General features: G+C 46.8%; 1 protein-coding gene across 1 annotated transcript; it reads right to left on the reverse strand.

Moving 5' to 3' along the window:
• Positions 1–753: 753 nt before the first annotated feature.
• Positions 754–14,660, reverse strand: LOC310829209 (zinc-binding protein A33-like). Its single transcript, XM_083707446.1, has 6 exons — positions 13,612–14,660; positions 10,828–10,923; positions 9,407–9,643; positions 6,318–6,340; positions 5,708–5,832; positions 754–2,578 (listed from the first exon to the last, which is right to left on the reverse strand). The coding sequence occupies exons 1-6, from the start codon at positions 14,083–14,085 to the stop codon at positions 2,028–2,030; spliced, it is 1,506 nt and encodes a 501-aa protein (XP_083563572.1). The 5' UTR covers positions 14,086–14,660; the 3' UTR covers positions 754–2,027.
• Positions 14,661–20,981: the final 6,321 nt, after the last annotated feature.

Raw genomic sequence — 20,981 nt, forward strand, 5'->3', positions numbered from 1 at the left:
ACTATATGTGTGTAGTTTCAGAATGCATCATAATTATTCCAGAAATCTGGAAGGAGTAAAACGGCTCTCACGTCTACCAAACATCCAAACAAGCAACACCCAAACTGATGCCTCCCAAGAGCAGATGTAAATATAACAGATCAAGGAAGAACTGAGCCACAAATGCCTTTAGAAAGGTGCACTGATGTTAAAATTTAAACAACAGCCTCCCTGTTCAGACACACAGACAACCTGCACTCACCTCTGAAAACATGACCCAACCCATCATCTGAGAAGCCTCCAGGCTGATCCGACTGATACCTTTCTACCATCACCTCTTCCTCCCCTGAGGCGTCCTCGGTAGACCCACACCCTCCCTTTCCCAGAAGCATCCAGGTATAACAAGTCTCTTTGGGTACAGTTTCTGCAGGGATCTGGCCCTCTAGCTCCCTTAGATGCTTGTCAGACAAAGCTGTGCTGTTGGCAATTGTCTGAGGACACCATTTCGCTTTGTCCTGTTTACAAGAAGAGGAGAAAGGCATCTGAGCAGCCCAGAAAGGAGGGTCACATCTGTACTTCTGGAAGTTCTTGGACTCCATGTCCCATCAGCCCCAGCCAGCACAAGCCAACAGTTGGGGATGATGGGAGCTGTAGTTCAAACACCTGGATGGGCCGCAGGTTAGCCACCCCTGCTCCTGAGTTGCCGATATCGTTGGCAGAGTAAGCTAGGGAGACTAATCCTGGCTGTGCACACACACACAGGGCTCACTGTGATTAACAGGAAACATTTTATACTGATGGCAAAATGTTTCAACTTCTGCCTTCCTCTGCTGCTAAAATAAAAAATGAAATGATGCTGTTGTCAAGGTGGCACTTCTGGAGATGTTCAGAAAGGCATCGTTCGCTGAAGCTACGGGATGTTGGTGCTGCCCTCTCCAGGCTGAGGTCATGTGGCTTTAATGTGTCCTGCATGTACATTTAGAACAGGCTTCCTCAACCTCGGCCCTCCAGATGTTTTGAGACTACAGTTCCCATCATCCCTGACCACTGGTCCTGCTAGCTAGGGATCATGGGAGTTGTAGGCCAAAAACATCTGGAGGGCCGAGGTTGAGGAAGCCTGATGTAGAAGTTTTCCCCTCTTTGCTAAAGTAGGAGGATATTGGTGTCTCTAAATCTGACAGTCCATGGTTCCCATTTCAGAACTGAAACGTTTAGCTTCTGGCTGCTCTACCTCTTCAGTCAAAATTGTGGATGTGTGGTTCCTAAAACATGTGCGTAGGTCAGTTGTCGTTTTATATTGTCCAGAGCTTCATCGTTTACTTTCATGTCTCTTTTCTGCCCTCCCTCCCTCGTCCTATATCACTAGCCTTATCTGTGACAATATTTCCTTCAAGGCAGTGCCCCAGATTCTGATACACCCAGAACAATGAAAGTTCCTATTATATCTTTATAATAATAAATATTTATTATTTATACCCTGCCCATCTGGCTGGATATCCCCAGCCACTCTTGGTGGCTCCCAACAGAATAATAATAATAATAATAATAATAATAATAATAATAATAATAATGCAATAAAATATCAAACATTAAAAACTTCCCTAAACAGGGCTGCCTTCAGATGTCTTCTAAAAGTCCTTATTTCCTTGACATCTGAAGAGAGGGTCTTCCACAGGGTGGGCACCACTACCAATAAGGCCCTCTGCTTGGTTCCCTGTAACTTTGCTTCTCACAGTGAGGGAACCGCCAGAAGGCCCTCGGTGCTGGACCTCAGTGTCCGGGCAGAACGATGGAAGTGGAGATGCTCCTTCAGGTATACTGGACCAAGGCCGTTTAGGGCTTTAAAGGTCAGCACCAACACTTTGAATTGTGCTCATTCTTTCCTGGGGAAGCTCAGAGCAACTTTGCACGGGGCGCCAGTGGTTTCCTAGCCAGGCACCACCTGGTCCAAGTCCACTCTGATCGAGCAACTCAACATAAATTAAGACCGTTTGCAAATGAAACAGAGTCCTGGTGGGGCTTGATGGGACTTCCAGATACGGCCTTTGCTATGCCCGCGGGAACAGAAGGTGAAGGGCTTCGCCGTTGAGCCCGTCTTTGTTGACTCCAGGGCTGAACATGGGGTAGAGGCGCTCGGAGAAGATGTCCGAAAAGGTGTAGATGTGGAGCATGGTGTCGGCATCGTAGAAGGAGACCTGCCCCGCTTCGTAGTCCAGGTAGACCCCGACTTTCTGGGGCTTGGCCTTGAGGGACAGCAGCTTAGGGGGAGACTCAAGGGCCTTGTATTCACTACCGTTCCTCAACCAGATGGCCCAGAATCCATTGCTGGGCTTGACTTTCACTTTGGCTTCCTTCCTGTTGACGGACTCCTTGGCCACGCCAATGTCCCAGCTGGTTTTATTCCTCACCTCTACTTCCCAGTAATGGCGTCCTGAGGTAAATCCCTGAGAGCCCAGCACACACACGCACTTGCTGAACCTCTCAGGCCCGTCAGGGACCTCGTCCTCAGGGTTGTCTTCCAGACGAACGCTATCAAGGTCCTTGGAGAGCACAAGGTTGGGGTGGTTGGTGGCAGGATCCAAGGTGATTTGACAGGGAGCTGTTGGGATACGACCAACGTAATGGTTACCGACACCTTACATTACATTCAGAAATGTTGGATGCAGGAGACGTCTACACTAAACAGGCTGTCCAGTTTTAACCTCAGAGGTGCCAAAAGGAATTTCTGGGCCCAGCACACCGGATGTGCATCAGGCCCCCCACCCTTCTTACACAAAGAGGACATGTATCTACATCATTGCTGTCAACTTTCAGATTTGAAAATAAGGGATCAGCAGCCTCAAAAATAAGGGATCAGCAGCCTCACCTGTCCCGGGGACAGTCTACGAGATATCTAACAATCCAGGATAGCAGCGGGAAACAGCGCTGGAATAAGGGAATTTCCCGCAAACAAAGGGAACGTTGACAGCTATGATCTGCATATCCTTTGCTTCACATACAAATTTGTATAGTCTTTGGCAAGTAGGGTAGAGGGCCCAGTGATAAATTAGGGCCACACACAACAAGACAAACAGAGGACTCAGCTACATTAGTCAAAATGCAGCGTTATAAATGCATTATAACACTGTGACACCGGATGGGACTGTAGAGCTAAAATCGCAACTCAGTCATATTTTCAATTGTGAGCTTTACAATATTTTCTCGCAGAGCGTTTTCACAGCGTTTTTTTTATAGCTGTGTAGATCTAGCCACAAAGTCAACAGGAGAAACTTTTCCTGTAATTATAGTCCCAGTCTTGAAAAGGCATAACCTGTTAAATTTCTGCCTGCCACATAGTGGCTAAACTGGGCTTCCTCAACCTCGGCCCTCCAGATGTTTTGAGACTACAATTCCCATCATCCCTGACCACTGGTCCCGCTATCTAGGGATCATGGGAGTTGTAGGCCAAAAACATCTGGAGGGCCAAGGTTGAGGAAGCCTGGGTTAAAGGCATTATTATTATTATTATTATTATTATTATTATTATTATTATTACCCTGCCCATCAGGCTGAGTTGCCCCAGACACTCTGGGTGGCTTCTGACACATATAAAACATTTTAAAATGTCAAACTTTTTTAAAAAAGTTTAAAGGGCTGCCTTCAGATATCTTCTAAAAGTTGTGTAGTTCTTTATTTCTTTATCTCCTCAGATAAAGCCCTGCTCTTCTCTAATGTCCACCCTAAACCAGTGTTAACTGGAGGTCTTTGATCAGCTGGCACTCGGTACAAGAGCAGGCATGGCACTTCATAGAATCATAAAACTGAAAAATTGGAAGGGACCCCAAGGATCATCTAGTCCAGCCCCCTGCAATGCAGGAATCTTCTGGGGCTCAAACCCATGATCCTGAAATTAAGGGTCTCATGCTCTACCAGCTCAGCTATCACAGTTTGCTTGAGATGGGGCAGGGGTCAAAAGAGATGCAAGATTCCACAAACAGACACACATTTTTGGATGGATGACAGCTAACAGATTGTGGTTGAATCCTGACAAGACAGAAGTACTGTTCTTGGGGGACAGGGGGTGGTGGGCTGGTGTGGAGGACTCCCTGGTCCTGAACGGGGTAACTGTGCCCCTGAAGGACCAGGTGCGCAGCCTGGAAGTCATTTTGGACTCACAGCTGTCCATGGAGGCGCAGGTTAATTCTGTGTCCAGGGCAGCTGTTTACCAGCTCCATCTGGTACGCAGGCTGAGACCCTACCTACCCACCGAATGTCTCGCCAGAGTGGTGCATGCTCTAGTTATCTCTCACTTGGACTACTGCAATGCACTCTACGTGGGGCTACCTTTGAAGGTGACCCAGAAACTACAACTAATCCAGAATGTGGCAGCTAGACTGGTGACTGGAAGTGGCCGCTAAGACCACATAACACCGGTCTTGAGACCTACATTGGTTCCCAGTACATTTCCAAGCACAATTCAGAGTGTTGGTGCTGATCTTTAAAGCCCTAAACAGCCTCAGCCCAGTATATCTGAAGGAGCAGCTCCACCCCCATCGTTCAGCCCGGACACTGAGGTCCAGCACTGAGGGCCTTCTGGTGGTTCTCTCACTGAGAAGTGAGGTTACAGGGAACCAAGCAGTGGGCCTATTTGGTAGTGGCACCCGCCCTGTGGAACGCCCTCCCATTAGATGTCAAAAAAGACACCTGAAGGTAGCCCTGTTTAGGGAAGTTTTTAATATTTGATGAATTATTGTATTTTAATCTTTTGTTGGGAGCCTCTGAGAGTAGCTGGGGAAACCCAGCCAGATGGGTATAAATAATAAATTATTATTGTTGTTGTTGTTTGTCCTCACAACCTTGTGAGGTAGGTTATGCTCAGAAACAGAACCTGGCTGAAGTCTGCTTAGTATGTTTTGGGGCCAAATATAAATTTGAAGCTGGGCATCCCTGGTCCCAATCCAATACCAAACCCAACCTTCCCCAGCTGGTGCTTTTCAGACAGTGTTGATCTACATCTCCCATCATCCCTGACCTTTGACCATTCTACCTGGGGTTTATGGGACTTGTAGTCAAAAAAGTCTAGGAGCACCAGTTTGGGGAGGGGCTGCTCTAGTTACTATGCCACACTGGCTCCTCTGCATGAAACAGCAATTGAACTAAAACACTGTGTTAATGTTGTGTGGTGTATTGTTTATATATTGTATTGTATTGTTTTTTCTTTCTTTTGTTTTTTGTTCTTTTTTCTCCTTTTCTTTTTCTTCTTGTTTGTAAGGTTTAAAAGCAATAAATATTATTTAAAAAAATAAAAATTAAACACTGAGGTCCAGCGCCGAGGGCCTTCTGGCAGTTCCCTCACTGCAAGAAGGAGGTTACAGGGAACCAGCCAGAGGGCCTTCTTGGTAGTGGCACCTGCCCTGTGGAACGCCCTCCCAATATATGTCAAGGCAATAAGCAACTATCTTACTTTTAAAAGACATCCGAAGGCAGCCCTGTTTAGGGAAGTTTAATGCTGTATTGTGTTTTTAATATTTGGTTGGGAGACACCCAGAGTGGCTGGGGAAACCCAGCCAGATGGGCGGGGTATAAATAAAAAAAAATTATATTATTATTATTATTATTATTATTATTATTATTATTATTATTATAGCAGAGCAGCTCTGGCCTCAAGTGCCAGATTTTGCCACAGCATCACAGAAACAGTTTATGACAAGCTGTTGTGGCAATAAATCCTCACCGCTCCGATACTTACAAGGTCTCAAAGCTGGCAGCATTTCCTTCCACACCATGTACTGAATAGGGCCCTTAAACTGGCCCAGGCTGAACTCACGGGCGACCACAGGCAGTGTGGATCCTTTGTCATCACTAGGGCAATATCTGCAAGAACAGGGGAAAGATCGTATAAAGTAGAATCCATTATCAGTGACACACAAGCTGCTCTTTATCTCCACCTAGTGGCCAGATCTGAAAGTGCTGCTCTTTGTACTAATGCTCATTTAGCTCCTAAATAAGAGTCATACTACATTATTCAAACACGGGAGTAGTTGTGGATTAATCGATGCAAAAGGCACTGGTGTTATATTCCTGAACTAGCAGGGAATGAGTTCTAGTTGTGGATCACAGATCATGAGAGGAAAACAAAGAGCAGACAGAGAAATCGAGGAGCAGAGGTTTTTTTAAAATCGTTTTAAAAAGTGATGAGGAGAGGCAGAAGATCCAGGAGCCACAAAAGACCCTGTCCCACCCTCTAACAATATTGCTGGTACAGCTCCAGTTGCATCCCCAGATGAAGTCATGTAAATGCATGTTTGCTGAGAGGGTTAAGAACAAAAGCTGGAGGTTCAGTCATACGGTCTACTCACTTTTCTGTGAAGGCTTTGATGTCCTGCAAAAAAGAAAAGGGAAAAGGGAAATGACCATTTAGAATATAGTTTCGTGGATATCACAGAAGCTGCTTAAAACAGGACATCTTAAATCATTTTCCATCACCCTTATGGGTTTCCTACCTTCCTCCCAGCGGCGTAGCGTGGGTTGTCAGCACCCGGGGCAAGGCAAGTAATTTGCGCCCCTAACCCCTAACCTGCCGCCGCTGCCAGCTTCTTCTTGCTGCTGCCTGGGCTGGTCAGGTGTGGTTCTCTCCCGCCTCAGCGCTGCGCTGGGTGGCCGCTGCACTGTCCCTCCCCCAGATAGTCCCTCCCTCGCTCTCTCTCCGCTCCGCAACGCAACGCACGCCTAGCACCCTCCCCCTTCACAGTGGGCGGCGACCCGGCAGCTCGGATCAGATTCACACAGCCAGCACTGCAGTGAGAGAGAGTGAGTGAGCCAGGTAGGGGCAGAGAGCTGCAAGTGCGAGCACCCCCCCAAAAAAAAAATTTGCGCCCAGTGTGGCTGGCCCCCCCCCTGCACCCCCCACACTATGCCACTGCTTCCTCCCACAGGAGCCCAGAGTGTCATGCAGCCATCACAAATGAAAATCACGATAACACCCATTGCTAAAATAGTAGCTAAAACCTATATCAAAACTCAAAAGTGTGGTGCTACAGGCACCGTAAATACGGTAATACTTAAGCTAATGGACTCCTCACGGCGTCTATGTACCAAAGGTTTGAATGAATGACTAAATGCATCTTCAAGTGACACTTAACAGTTGTCAACGACGAGGACAGCCAACTTTCCCCAGGGCTGGGAGTTCCATGAGCGGGACAGCCACCACCAAACAGACCCTGCCTCGTGACACCATCCCACGGGCCATACCTCTTGACAGGACCATGGGCTGGGGCCCCCATGACGGTCACAGAAAATGGACCAGTCCATATTGAGAGAGGCCATCTTGGGCCCCAAGCCATCGCAAAACTGGTTGTAATATCCCAGCCAAGGTCTAAAGAAGGGTGGGGAACCCAGTGGCGTAGCGTGGGGGGTGCAGGGGGGGCCGGCCGCACCGGGCACAACATCTGGGGGTTAGGGTTAGGGGGCGCAAATCCATGGGTTAGGGGGTGCAAATCCATGCGTTAGGGGGCGCAAATTACTTGCCTTGCCCCGGGTGCTGACAACCCACGCTACGCCACTGGGGGAACCTCAGGCCTCAGGGGCAAGGGGCCAAAAGTAGCTCTCCAAGCTTTTTTGGGGTGTGAAACCAGCTGTACAAAGGCAAAGATTCATATTTGTTGCTCCACCCACTTTTGCCCCTGGCCACGCCCACCAGAAGGAAATGCAGTCCTTGATCTGAAAAAGGTGATCCACCCTTGGTCTAACAGAAGCTAGCAACGCAATTGCCTGTCACATGAGGCTTCTCATGACCTCATCCAAAATGATGACTGGATATGTGTGTTGCAGCCGGATTATATAAATTGAGGCAGTCGTGGTGACTTTCTGTAGCCTAGGGCTTGCTCAGCAATGGAAACCCTCTTGCTGGCTTCAGTGGCGGAGCTGGTTTATTCCATGGGGGTTTTCTTCCCCCACATTCAAAGCTTTAAAAATTTACTTCAACTGAACCCCTCTTTCTTTTCAGCAACCCAGTGCTCTGGTGGTTTACAGCTTGTTATGGAACTTTAACTCTGGTAGGTTCATCTGGTGCCTTCGTTATACGTCTTTAGGCACCAGGCAAAAACGTTCCTCTTCACAAAGGCCTTCAGCTGATTAATATTCTACAGCCTTTAAAATGGGGGGGGGGGTTGTTTTAAGTTTTTAATTTGTGCTTTTATCCTGAATTTCTATCTTGTGAAACGCCCCAAGGTGAAGGGTGATGTATAAATTTAATAACTAATAATAATTAATCCCACCCTCTCTAAAAGGGTTTGCAGTTCTTCCAAACTTCGCATCGCTGGCAGCATAGTCACCATCTCTGGGTGATCATGGGTGCCGAGGCACGCACAAGTTTTTTACTATGGGTGCCTGGCTGTGCAACTGATATTTATTAATTTAATTTAATATTTAATTTAATATTTAATTTAATTTATTCATTCCCTGCCAATCTGGCTGGGTTTCCCCAGCCACTCTGGGCAGCTCCCAATAGAATATTAATAATAATATCAACAACAAAGCAATAAAACTTCAAACATTCAAAGCTTCCCTAAGGAGGGCTGTCTTCGGATGTCTTCTAAAAGCCAAATAGTTGTTTAATCCCTTGACATCTGATGGGAGGGCGTTCCACAGGGTGGGCACAACTACCGAGAAGGTGTGGTGGCAGGTCATTCAGTCGGGCCCTTCCGCTGTGACAGGGGGCTCCATCGGGCCCTTCTGCTTCAGCGCCACCATATGACATCACACACGCATGTGACATCACACACACGTGCCAGGCACCCACAATGCTGGTTGGAACTCAGCGCACCTAATGGGCAGATTTCATGGGCTCCACTTTCCACCTCTTAATACGCATCCTTTGCAGGTGGCAGTCCCCCTACGTCCCCTTTCTACACAGGTACAGATTTGTCATACCTCCTACTCGATCATAAAAAGCAAACGGACACAAGCATATTTCGTTTACATGATTTGTGCAGGATCTCGAGTACCTCTGGGAGACCATAAAAAGGTAAAGGGACCCCTGACCATTAGGCCCAGTCGTGACCGACTCTGGGGTTGCGGTGCTCATCTCGCTTTATTGGCCGAGGGAGCCGGTGTTTGTCCGCGGACGGGTCATGTGGCCAGGATGACTAAGCCGCTTCTGGCAAACCAGAGCAGCACATGGAAACGCCGTTTACCTTTCCGCCGGAGCAGTACCTATTTATCTACTTGCACTCTGATGTGCTTTCGAACTGCTAGGTTGGCAGGAGCAGGGACAGAGCAGTGGGAGCTCACCCCGTCGTGGGGATTTGAACCGGCGACCTTCTGGTCGGCAAGTCCTAGGCTCTGTGGTTTAACCCACAGCGCCACCGGCATCCCTTCTGGGAGACCATACCTGCCTGCAATCCAGAAATGATGCCCTCCCCCTAGATTTCTTCAGAGACACACTGACCTTCAGGAAGGCTTCGGGGTCCAGCTGCTCCTCCAGCCGTGCCTGGATCTTGGCCACTTGTTCCTCAGCCGCACGGACTTGCTCCTGCCCGTTGCGCTGGTTCCTTTCCAGCTCACTGAGGAGGAGCTCTTCCTCGCGCCGGATCTCCCTCCTCATCGCTGCCTCCTTCTCCTGGAGCCACTGGTGGAGCTCAGTGAACTGGGCCGAGAGGTGCTGCTCCAGGCGGAGGCGCTGGGCCTTGAGAAGGAACAGCAACGGTGGGGAAAGGAGGATGTGTGAGCGATGGACACCGGCTCTATTCTGGTTGCCCCAGTGTGCGAAAAGGGACTGTTTGTGGGAGGAAGCCAGCAGCCAAGTGTTACCCTCCTAGACTGAACTGGCTGTTTTTTCCTTCATTTAGAAGTAGCAGCAACATTACATGCATTTTTTAATAATAATAATAATAATAATAATAATAATAATAATAATAATTTATTACTTATACTGAGATCCAGCGCCGAGGGCCTTCTGGCAGTTCCCTCATTGCAAGAAGTGAGGTTACAGGGAACCAGACAGAGGGCCTTCTCGGTAGTGGCGCCCGCCCTGTGGAACGCCCTCCCTTCAGATGTGAAGGAAATAAGCAGCTATCTTATCTTTAAAAGACATCTGAAGGCAGCCCTGTTTAAGGAGGTTTTTAACATTTAATGCTGTATTGTTTTTAACCCTCGATTGGAAGCCGCCTAGAGTGGCTGGGGAAACTCAGCCAGATGGGTGGGGTATAAATAATACATTTATTATCATTATCATTATCATTATCATACCCCACTCATCTGGCCAGGCCTCCCCAGCCACTCTGGGCGGCTCCCAACAGAATTTCAAAAACACAATAAAACATCAGTCATTAAAAACTTCCCTAAACAGGGCTGCCTTCAGATTCTTCTAAAAGTCAATATAGTTGCTTATTTCTTTGTCATCTGATGGGAGGGCATTCCACAGGGCGGGCGCCACTACTGAGAAGGCCCTCTGCCTGGTTCCCTGGAGCCTCACTTCTTGCAGTGAGGGAACTGCCAGAAGGCCCTCAGTGCTGGACCTCAGTGTCCGGGCTGAATGATGGGGTGGAGATGCTCCAGAAGAATATTTTATTCTTTTTTTCCATATAGAAAATTGTTACTCAACAATTCTATTCCAATTTAACAAAACTAGTGACTTCCCGCTCACCTCACATCATGTTTATAACCCAAATTACATGCGATTGCACTTTAAGGTTCCATCTTATCTAATGTCATCCTCTCGGACATGTTTCTTAATAGATTCTGCTGTTTTCTTACACTTCAAACCAAGCATTAAATGCACATTAAAAAGCAAAAGCGTATGTGCTGAAAGTAATATGCAGCTTGGCTCCATGAAACAAGGGCGGAAGCATCAAAGGGGCTTGGACTCACAGAGATTTCCGGAAATTTCTGGGCACTTTGCTCTTGCAGCGATTTCGCCGCCTGGGCTCTGGATTCCAGCACCACCTGAGCAGCTGTTAGGACCTCCTGCATGGAAACAGACATGGCAAAGAATGAACACAAAAGGGCAATGTGAACACATTGGCAACTGCTGCTCATGTAGGGTTGCCAACTAGCCACAGCGATCAATAGCCTGGTTAGGGGGTTTTGTTTTATTTTTTGCTTGCTTGGAATTGGGGGGGGGGGAGTTTCTGGAAAACCAAAAGGCAACATTAACCCACTTTACCTGCCATTAGAGGAGACATAAACTTTATGCTGGGCTCCACCTCTCAAAGAAACACACCCAGTTTGTTGTTATTAATAGGGCATGACTTTCTACCTGGCAATATTTCAAAAAGTGAAATATTTTTGTTTGTTTGTTTTGTTTTTGGCCAATGTTTTGAGCTCTAATTTTAATGCAATTCGCCAAAATCTACACTGCCGACAAGGGCTACCATACATCCAGATTTTCCCTGACAATTCAGCGATTTCCACCCGGATGCTGCTTATGAAGTCTTTGTCCGAGAGATTCCAGACGTGTATGGCAACATTAAATTAGAAGTGGTTCCAGCAACATGAACGACACCCTCTTCAAAATAAATTTCCTGCAATCCTTTCTTTTCCCACCCCCTTTCCAAATTTAGCATGCTCCTTTACACCAGACGCTGCCATTTTTTGAGTGAAGCCTGTATTTATTAAACTGCATATTTAACGAAGCTATCGACCTGAGTTACAACTGCCCAGCACGTAGCGATGTCTCGCCTGATTTTCATGGCTCTACAAGTGATCAACGCTTGCAACAGCTTGAGCAAGAAGGCAATGCACACCCAGAGGTGCCAGGGCTCAGAGTTAATGCAAACCAGCTCACCAACCAAGAAAGTCAGGGAGTACTACAATATATCCAAAACAATGGGAGAAATTGGAAGGTGTTTAAAGGTTACTTGCAAAACCATATTGAAAAATCAGAACTCCTATTAGAATAAACAAGTTCCGTTTTAAATACTGGAATACCAAATAAGATGGATAACAATGTGTAATAGAAAAAGAAGCATGAAATTAGGTTAAAGGTGTGTGAAAGAAAGTAATAGAAGTGGAAAGAAATTGCAATTGAGTAGATTGGAAGTCTAACACAAAGGTGGGGTGAAGGGTGGAGGATGGTGAAGGGAAAAGGAATTATCTGTGGGATTGAGTGTAGGTATGTTTGAACATTTTTAAGGATTGTATGAAATGTATGTTTGTATGTTTGTATATTCACAATATGTGTGTATTAATGCTGAATCATTTTAACAATAAAAACTTCAAAAAAAAGAAGACGAAGAAGAAGAAGAAAGTCAGGGAAGCAGTCCAAAGAGAGGCGAGGTACCTGAGAGGCCCTGCCGACCTGAAACTAAAGGGATCCACTTGGTGAATTGCAGCCGACTCTAGGGCATCGCAGCTAGGGGAGATGTTTGGAAACATACAGCTAAAGCAGCTTTGAGAAGATCATGTGCAACTCTGAATCACATCTAGGAAAGACTGTTTGCGTAGAGTTGCGAAATTGAGCTCAAGGCTCAAGTATCAGGCATCCTTTTTTTCTCAAAAATGAGTAATGGTCAGGTGAGGTGTGAGCCATTCTTCCACTCTGAGACCCACAGGTATCCCAGAATAAATTGCACATTCAGATTAATCATGTGGAACAGCCCCATGGAGATTGCAACACATCAGACCATACGGTAAGGAACTCATTCCTTAAAAGCTTCGTGAAGCTTATTCTTTCTTTCTTTTAAACTCCCCACACATATTAAGCTAATATATAAGACACCTGAAGGCCAGCTGTTTCCTATCTACATTGTGTACCACCCTGAGATCTACGGACGAAGGGTGGTATACATATTTAATAATAATATGCTTCTTGGGTTTTGGTTTGTATTTCATAGGAAGGAATCTAAACATGCATTCTGAAATAGGGCAGTCTGAAGAGGGCTTTACTACATTACGATTCTGAATGTGCCAGGTAACAATCGCGTCCAGTTGCAAACATTATGAGAAAACGGGATTTGATGTAAAATGCTCGACTGTTTCTACAAGCAGGGGCCAGCTAAGTAACATCTGGAGAACGTGCTTTGTTGAGCTGCAAAAATTAAGCTATAACGTCCAGCGAAGCAGAATTCTGGTTGCATTGACTGACGCTGAAAACTGGACGGTCCTAAGCAGTGCAAGTTGCAAAGTGGCATGGCACCCCCTAGTGGCGCAACGGGCTACTGCAGCCAGCAACAACAGACGGTTGCGCAACAGGGTAGAAGTTTGGAGCAGAAATCCCAGGTCCCGCTCAGTGGAATAAACAGAAGCACCACAGCCACCCAGTTTAGCCCTGCTGTATTGCCACTTTTTTGGAAGCCAGTTAAGTAATAGGCGTCATTGCCTAAAAGCAGAGGAGTGCCAGATCTAGCCCATTTCCCCCCCCCCCTTTAAACCCCAAAATCTCCCAAAGACTCACAGTTAAATAAAAGCCTAGGCTGGGGGTTTGGAAGCTAGCGGTTTGTTTTCAGGCTCAGTAACTGAACCCTGTCCACAGTTCTTCCACATTTGAGTATTCAAAGGCAGCTGGAGGGCACTAGGATGGGGGAAGTCTGATCCGCCCTGGATGCTTTATCTGAGATTCCTGCATTTCAGGGGGTTGGACTAGATGACCCTTGGAACCCAACTCTAGGATTCTACGATCTAGCACTATAGGATGCTTGAGCGCCGCCTACCGACCTTGTAGCGCTCCACAGCCCCGTCCAAAGGGATGCACTGGTGCCCCCAGTGATCCGGCTGCAGCGCCCTCGCCAGGCAGCCGTCGTCGACGCAGAAGAGCAGCTCTCCCTGCACTTCGTCGTCCAGCAGCCCGTCGGGCTCGGCGTCTTCGTCGCTCGCCCGGGCGGACAGAGTCTCCAGGGTCTTCCGCGCCAGCTGGCCCAGGACGCGGTTGGCCGTGAATTTCCCCCCTGGGATCTCCCGGCGGCACTCCGGGCACGTGGGCAGAGGCGCGTCCTCCCCGTCGCTGCTGCTGCTGCTGCTGCTGCTGCTGCCTCCGCCGCCTCCGCCGGGCACCTCGGCCCAGTAGCGGGCGATGCAAGGCTGGCAATAGTTGTGCCCGCATTCCAGCATCACGGGGTCCCGGAAGAGCTCCAGGCAGATGGAGCAGATCAGGTCCTCGGCAAAGTGCTCCACTCCCGTCGGGGCCGCCATGGGGGTCCTCAGACCTTTCCTACACAGCCCTGGAAAATGTATTTATTTATCTTTCTCTCTCCTTACTTTCCTGTTTTAAAGTTATTTTCTTCTACTGTGTGCAGGACACTGCCAGCCTCGTCCTCCTCTTCTGACTTTTCTATTTTTCAATTCTCCCTTTTTTATCTATTTGCTCTTTACTACTTTTAAAAAAAATGGCTAGAAATTACCTTTTTCTCCTTCCTTCCTTCCTTCCTTCCTTCCTTCCTTCCTTCCTTCCTTCCTTCCTTCTCTCTCTCTCTTTCGTCTTTTTTCTGTTCCCCTCGGTTCCTTCGTCGGATTTCCCCTGATCCTCCTCGCTTCCACCCCGACGTCTACTCTCGCCTCTCTCTTTCACAGACGGTACGAGAATCAGTACAGATTTCTGGGCGATTCTTAAAACGGTTTAAAGGTCTCCCACTCCGTCCGACGTCCTGATTTGCCGCCTCTGCTGCCTCTTCGACCCCCGTCTTTAAAATCTCTCTCCTTTGGGTCAAGGAGCCGCCCCGCCACTCCTTCCTTGCGCCCGCCCCTTCGGTGCCAACATCCAGATGCATCACAGCCGCGCCAAGCGAGGGTTGCCCCGCCCGCCCCGCCCCAGGAAACATCTGGAGGCTGGAGGGCATCAAACCGGTTCCAGGTGAGAGAGAAAGCCTCCGGAAGTCCTGGGAGAGGAGACTAGAATCATTGAGCTGGAAGGGACCACGAGGGTCATCTATTCCAACCCCCTGTAATGCCAGAATCTTTTTGCCCAGCGTGGGGCTAGAACCCATGATCCTAAGATTAAGAGTCTCATGCTCTATCAACTGAGCTGTCTTGTTGAACAACCTCAATCTTGTTGGTAACCTCTGAGAGCAGGGCAGTGAACATGCTGCTTTGGGTTCTCTGTATACCTGAAGGAGCATCTCCACCGCCATCACTCTGCCCACACACTGAGGTCCAGCTCCGAGGGTCTTCTGGTGGTTCCCTCCCTGCGAGAAGTGAAGCTACAGGGAATCAGGCAGAGGGCCTTTTTGGTAGTGGCACCCACCCTGTGGAACACCCTCCCATCAGATGTCAAGGAAATAAACAACTGAAGGCAGCCCTGTATTGGGAAGTTTGTGGTTTTTTTAAAAAAAATATTTTTATTAAGCAATTTCAACATAACAAACCATATACTGTAATCACATACATTATTTTTCCCCTTCCCCCCCTCTTCCATCCCTCCCCCCCCCCAACCAGGGACTTCCCTCAGCTCCCCTCTCTGATTTCTCTCCACATATTATTCTCTGCATGTTATAAAATTATACTTATCCTTGCCTTATCTAGCTATCATGTTCTCAACCAATCAATTTGTGTATGTTTATTCAAAACCTGCCAAGGAGTCCCAATTCATTTTGTTGTCTCTTTAAATAATTTGTAAAAAGTTCCCATTCTTCCTTAAAGTCACAGTTGTCCTTAGCCCGCAGTTTGTATGTCAATTTAGCCAACTCTGCATAGCTCATCAATTTTTCTTGCCATTGTTCTTTTGTTGGGATTTCCTCATTCTTCTGTATTGGGAAGTTTTTAATGTTTGATGTTTTATTCTTTTTAATATGCTGTTGGGAGCCTCCGAGAGTGGGCGGGGTATAAATAATAAAGTATTGTTATTATTATATTATTATTATTATCATCATCATCTGGGAAGAGGCAGGGTCATATGAGGTAGAGGAGACAGTGGGGAAAGAAATCGAGAGTCTGGTGGGTTGGAGAAAAAACAGAAAGGTGCTCAGTCTGTCCCTCTAGCACCAGGGCAGGTTGGGTCTCCAGGTGTTTTGGGACTACAAACTCCCATCATCCCTAGCTAACAGGACCAGTGATCAGGGGTGATGCACACATTCCCTTATAACATACTAAGTAAATTTCCCAAATTGATTTTGTATGCAGTGAGATCCCCTTTTCATAAACCTTAAATGCAGAGATTTAGTATTTTTATTATTATCTGCTGCCCGATTAACAATCGCCCAATACTGGAAACAACCTGCAGTTTTATGAGAGTATATATTTAAAGAAAATGAATAAATGAGCAAAATAGGTTAATTTGGATATGCAGAAGATATTAAAAATAAATTCAAGGAACCACAGAAAGAGGGGGGAAGGAAGGCAATTTTTTAAATGTCAAAATGATTGTAAAATTAATGAAGTGTATAAAATTAGTGAAATGTATAAACTTGAAAAGTATAAATACTTTTTTTATTAAAAAAAAACAACCTACAGAAATCCCCATTGAAATCTGGGTAAATAATATTTGGAATATAGCTCTGTCAGGATGCCTTACTCACCACAGAAGGGTAATTTAAAGGCACTTCAAGAATAGACCTTTTTGGCAAGACTTGGCTTTCATTCTTTTCCTTTATAAATGAGACAGGAGATGCTTTTATTCCACCCACAACACAGGAATCTCTTCGGAGAGGATACTTGAATTGATAATGTATAAACACCTTGCTTGTCTAGTGCATATTAAACTTAATGGACAAGTTACTGTGGTTATATGTTGTTCTTGTATTTACATTAAAGCCAATAAAAATTATTTGGAGGGGAAATAAAAGCATATTTGAACAACATTCCTTTTTGTTCAAGCTCTTTGTCAGAGAGGTTTCGGGACAACGTATGGTCATCTTTGGAGTCTCTGAGATTGAATTCTGGAATGCTAGTGTTTTAGATACCAAGTTTGCAGTAATTCTAGGCCTGACTGGATGTTTAGCTATATGCTCCCCATACCCTAGAGATCCATAATTAATGTTAAAAAAACCCAAACCATTTTTTTTTATTATTATCTGGGAAGAACAGAACAGTGGAGATAATGGTGTCACCCTAATTCTGGCCAAGAAAAAAAAGATACTCTGGCTTTAAATTTTCAAATGACTCATCGTGCCTCACCCCAGAGTGGGAGGACTCGGTTATGAATGCCACACGCTTCACATCTCTTTTATGGCTGAGGGTATATTGCTAATCCTTTCTGGCATTACAGATTTTGAAAGGTTCCATTCATCTAAAGACAAACATTAGTCATTCAGCCCCACAGGAAGTGGAGCAAAGGACTCTCTATCTCTGTGCTGTGCTGACTCAGACCCATTCTCTCCCCCCCCCCCCATGACCCAGGACAGCAGAAAGAGAAGTCCAGTGTGTTACAGCAGATAGAAGAGTCGCCAAATGACTCCACTTCACCACCTCCTGCCCCATATTCCTCACTTCAGTTGTGCAATATCTGGCACTCCCCAGACTGCAGTTGGGTAACTGTTCACGTGCTCCTTGGAAAATCATAACATTATCGTCTGCAAGGTGGAGCTCTTGAAGGACAAATCAACCCACGCATATGGACAAGGTGGAACGTGTGCAGAGGAGGGCAACCAAGATGATCAAGGGTCTGGAAACCCAGCCTTAGTATGAGGAACGGTTGAGGGAGCTGGGCCTCTTTAGCCTGGGGGGAAAGGAGAGTTGAGAGGAGATACAAGGGCCAGCTTCAAATAACTCAAGAACTGTCACATGGAAGATGGAGCAAGCTTGCTTTCTCCTGCTCTGGAGGCTAGGGCTCGAACCAATGGTTTCAAGTTGCAAGAAGAAGAGTTTGGATTTGATATCCCGCTTTATCACTACCCGAAGGAGTCTCAAAGCGGCTAACAATCTCCTTTCCCTTCCTCCCCCACAACAAACACTCTGTGAGGTGAGTGGGGCTGAGAGACTTCAGAGAAGTGTGACTGGCCCAAGGTCACCCAGCAGCTGCATGTGGAGGAGCGGGGAAGCGAACCCGGTTTACCAGATTACGAGTCTACCGCTCTTAACCGCTACACCACACTGAATAAACATCAGGAAGAACTTTCTGATGGTAAGAGCTGTTTGACAGTGGAACAGACTCCTATGAGAGGTGGTGGACTTTCTTGAAAGGATCTGGACAGCAAAAGCCTGGTGGGAACAGGAAGGCAAGACCCAAAATACCAGCAAAGGATTTAATCTCTGTTGACGGCTGGGTCATGAGTGTAAACTATAATTTTCACAGGGGTTGTAGCAGAACCAACCAATCTGGTTCTCATTATTGCAAATAAATATATTTTCCTGCACTGGTAGAGTAATAAGAAAACCCTGGCTAAATAAATCACTTGAAGTAACATTATGCTACTAAGAACATGGATTTATCATTGTTCCTCTCCACCCCCTGCCCCCCAACATAAATCCCAGTACAGTGGTACCTCGGGTTACATACGCTTCAGGTTCCAGACGCTTCAGGTTACAGACTTCGCTAACCCAGAAACAGTACCTTGGGTTAAAAACTTTGCTTCAGGATGAGAACAGAAATTGTGTGGCGGCAGTGGGAGGTCGCATTAGCTAAAGTGGTGCTTCAAGTTAAGAACAGTGTCAGGTTAAGAATGGACCTCTGGAACGAGTTAAGTACTTAACCTGAGGTAGCACTGTACATTTTTTCCCCATTTGCTTCTCAAGAAAAGGTGAGAGTGCCCAGAGCAATGGCTGGTGCCCATTGGGGCTGGTAGGGTGGAATGCAGTGACGCCAACTGTAGGTGTAGCCAGAGTCAATGAGAGGGGGAGCCAACCACTTTTCTCCCCACACACTTCCCTGTTGAGTTGGGGGGGCAGTGCCTCATATACCCTGAAGGACCAGCCTTCACTGAGGGCAAGCCATGTGGGGCTCATCTTGAGCTATGTCCAGTCTCTACCCCTCAGTATCTGCCACCTGAGGCAGCTGCTGTCTCTCTGCCTAATGTTAGGGCCGGCTCCGACTGCAGAGCATCAAAGCGGCAGTGCCCCACAACAGACTAGATGCGTTTCAAGGAAGGACCAAGACTTGAAGGTGGTCAAGAAAACCAGTAGCAGAGCCAAAAGAGTGGTGGCATGGAGAAAAATCCTGAGCCTCAAAAATAACGTCCTGCACCAAAGTTGTTTTTGCCTTGTATTTGAGAAGAACAGGTTTACAGCTCAAGTTCCTCCGCTTCTTGTCTTCCACACCCCAGATCTCTTTCTGCTGTGAAGAATTAGATCCTTTTCACAGCACCTGAGATGGAACCAGCACTCGCACAAGCAGCATATTGCTGGCGTGTTAAGATGAGCCATACACAAGACAAAGCAGGTTTTTCCTGCCTGTTTTATCTTTCTTTCTACCCTGCCTCCTGGCACACTGCGTTTGAACGTGAATCGGAACTGATGGATTCCTCGGAATTTGGCAAGTTAACCGAAGGCTTCCTAGATCCATTTCCTGCCATGTTAATCAACGTATTGTCATCACATTTATTAACTAACCTTCACCAGAAAGTGCCACAGCAGGTTACAATTTGGAATTAAAAATTAAGCACAGCTGAAACAGATTGCTGTCACAGGAATTGGGTGGGTCTTGAAAATGCACATCTCAGATGCCAGAGATGTCTCTTCAGCACCGGCCAAAAGATGTGTAGGGGGAAAGCCAGATACACCTTTGTGGGGAAGGAATTCCACAGAAAATGTCCTCTCCTGGTCCATTCCCACCCCTCTGCTGATCTTAACACTTGGGAGGGTCTGTAAGGAAGGGACCAGTCTTTTAAGATATTTCCGGACTCCCATTTCAGAATCCAATTGCATTTCAAACATGCCATTTTCACTTGCGATCTTTTTGGCATTTAGGGTTGCACAACTGAGGGCTTATTATTGTTGTTGTTGTTGTTGTTGTTGTTGTTGTTGTTGTTGTTATTATTATTATTATTATTATTATTATTATTATTATTATTATTATATTATGCCTGGTTTCTGAGAAGGCAGAATTTTGCTGTATTGGTGAGGGAGAAGCACAAGAGTTTAAAGATGTCAGTCCCAATGGAGCTCAGGTGAGAAGACCTGGCATAAGCCGCCAGCCGCTCTCCGCTTTCGTCTTCCCCGTTTGCAGAATAGGAACATTTTAAAAGTCTGACTTCAGGCCTATAAACTTTGCACCATTTCCGCCATATGCATCCCTCCCAAAGGGGCTTGTCCACACAGGTCTCCAGTTTCAGTAAAACAGCAGCTGTGACATTTAGGCCTCATTAAGCTCAGGTGAGAGTTTTACCAGCTCCACCTGGGCTGGTGAGGCATCTCCCAGCTGATATGCAAAAATTTCCACCCACCTACGCAGCTGGTAGATTGATGTGAACTGTTTTGATCCTCCCCTGTTGCCAGGCAGTAACCAAGCGCAGCCAGTGCTGGCGTCTGAATCAAAATATAGGTCGATCATTGCCATGCCAGGCTGAAGGCAGTCCGTGCCTGTAAAAGGAGCACCAGGGAGGACTTCAATAGCCATGTTGTCTTGGCCAGTCACAGAGACTATAGGCTAGAACAGAGGGGGTGGTTGTGGCCCTCCAGATACTGATGGACTACAATTCCCATCATTCCTGATCACAGGCTATGTTGGCTGATGCTCATGGGAGCTGGAGTCCAGTAACAGCTGGAAGGTCACAGGTTCCCCATCCCTGGGCTTGACTCGGAATGTTTACTAAGGAGCCAAGATAGCATTTAGTCAGTGCATGGATTTCTGCTTGTGGATTAGATGAGCCTTTGGGTCCCCCTTCCAGCTCTAGGATTCAATAATAGGATTTTTCCACCACTCCCTTCCCTCGCAAGTCCCCTAAATCTAGCGTGGGGATTTCTTCAAACCCCCTAGAGCAGATCTGGGGACAGAAAAATTGTGCAAGCAGGAATCCTTGGGTAGATGGGATGCTTACGTAGAGCTGCACTGAATACAAGCCTAAATGCTCAGTCTAGGCAACAGGGGGAACTATGGTGCAAAGCATGCAAGCCCACATGGGGGCAGGATGCCTCTGAAAACCAGTTGCTGGGAATCAGAACTGGGGAGAGCTGGTGTTGCGCTCAGGTCCTGTTTTTGGGCTTCCCACAAACATCTGGCT

Source organism: Podarcis gaigeae (genome assembly GCF_964106915.1).
Source record: "Podarcis gaigeae genome assembly, chromosome: 13".
Lineage (NCBI taxonomy): Eukaryota > Metazoa > Chordata > Lepidosauria > Squamata > Lacertidae > Podarcis > Podarcis gaigeae.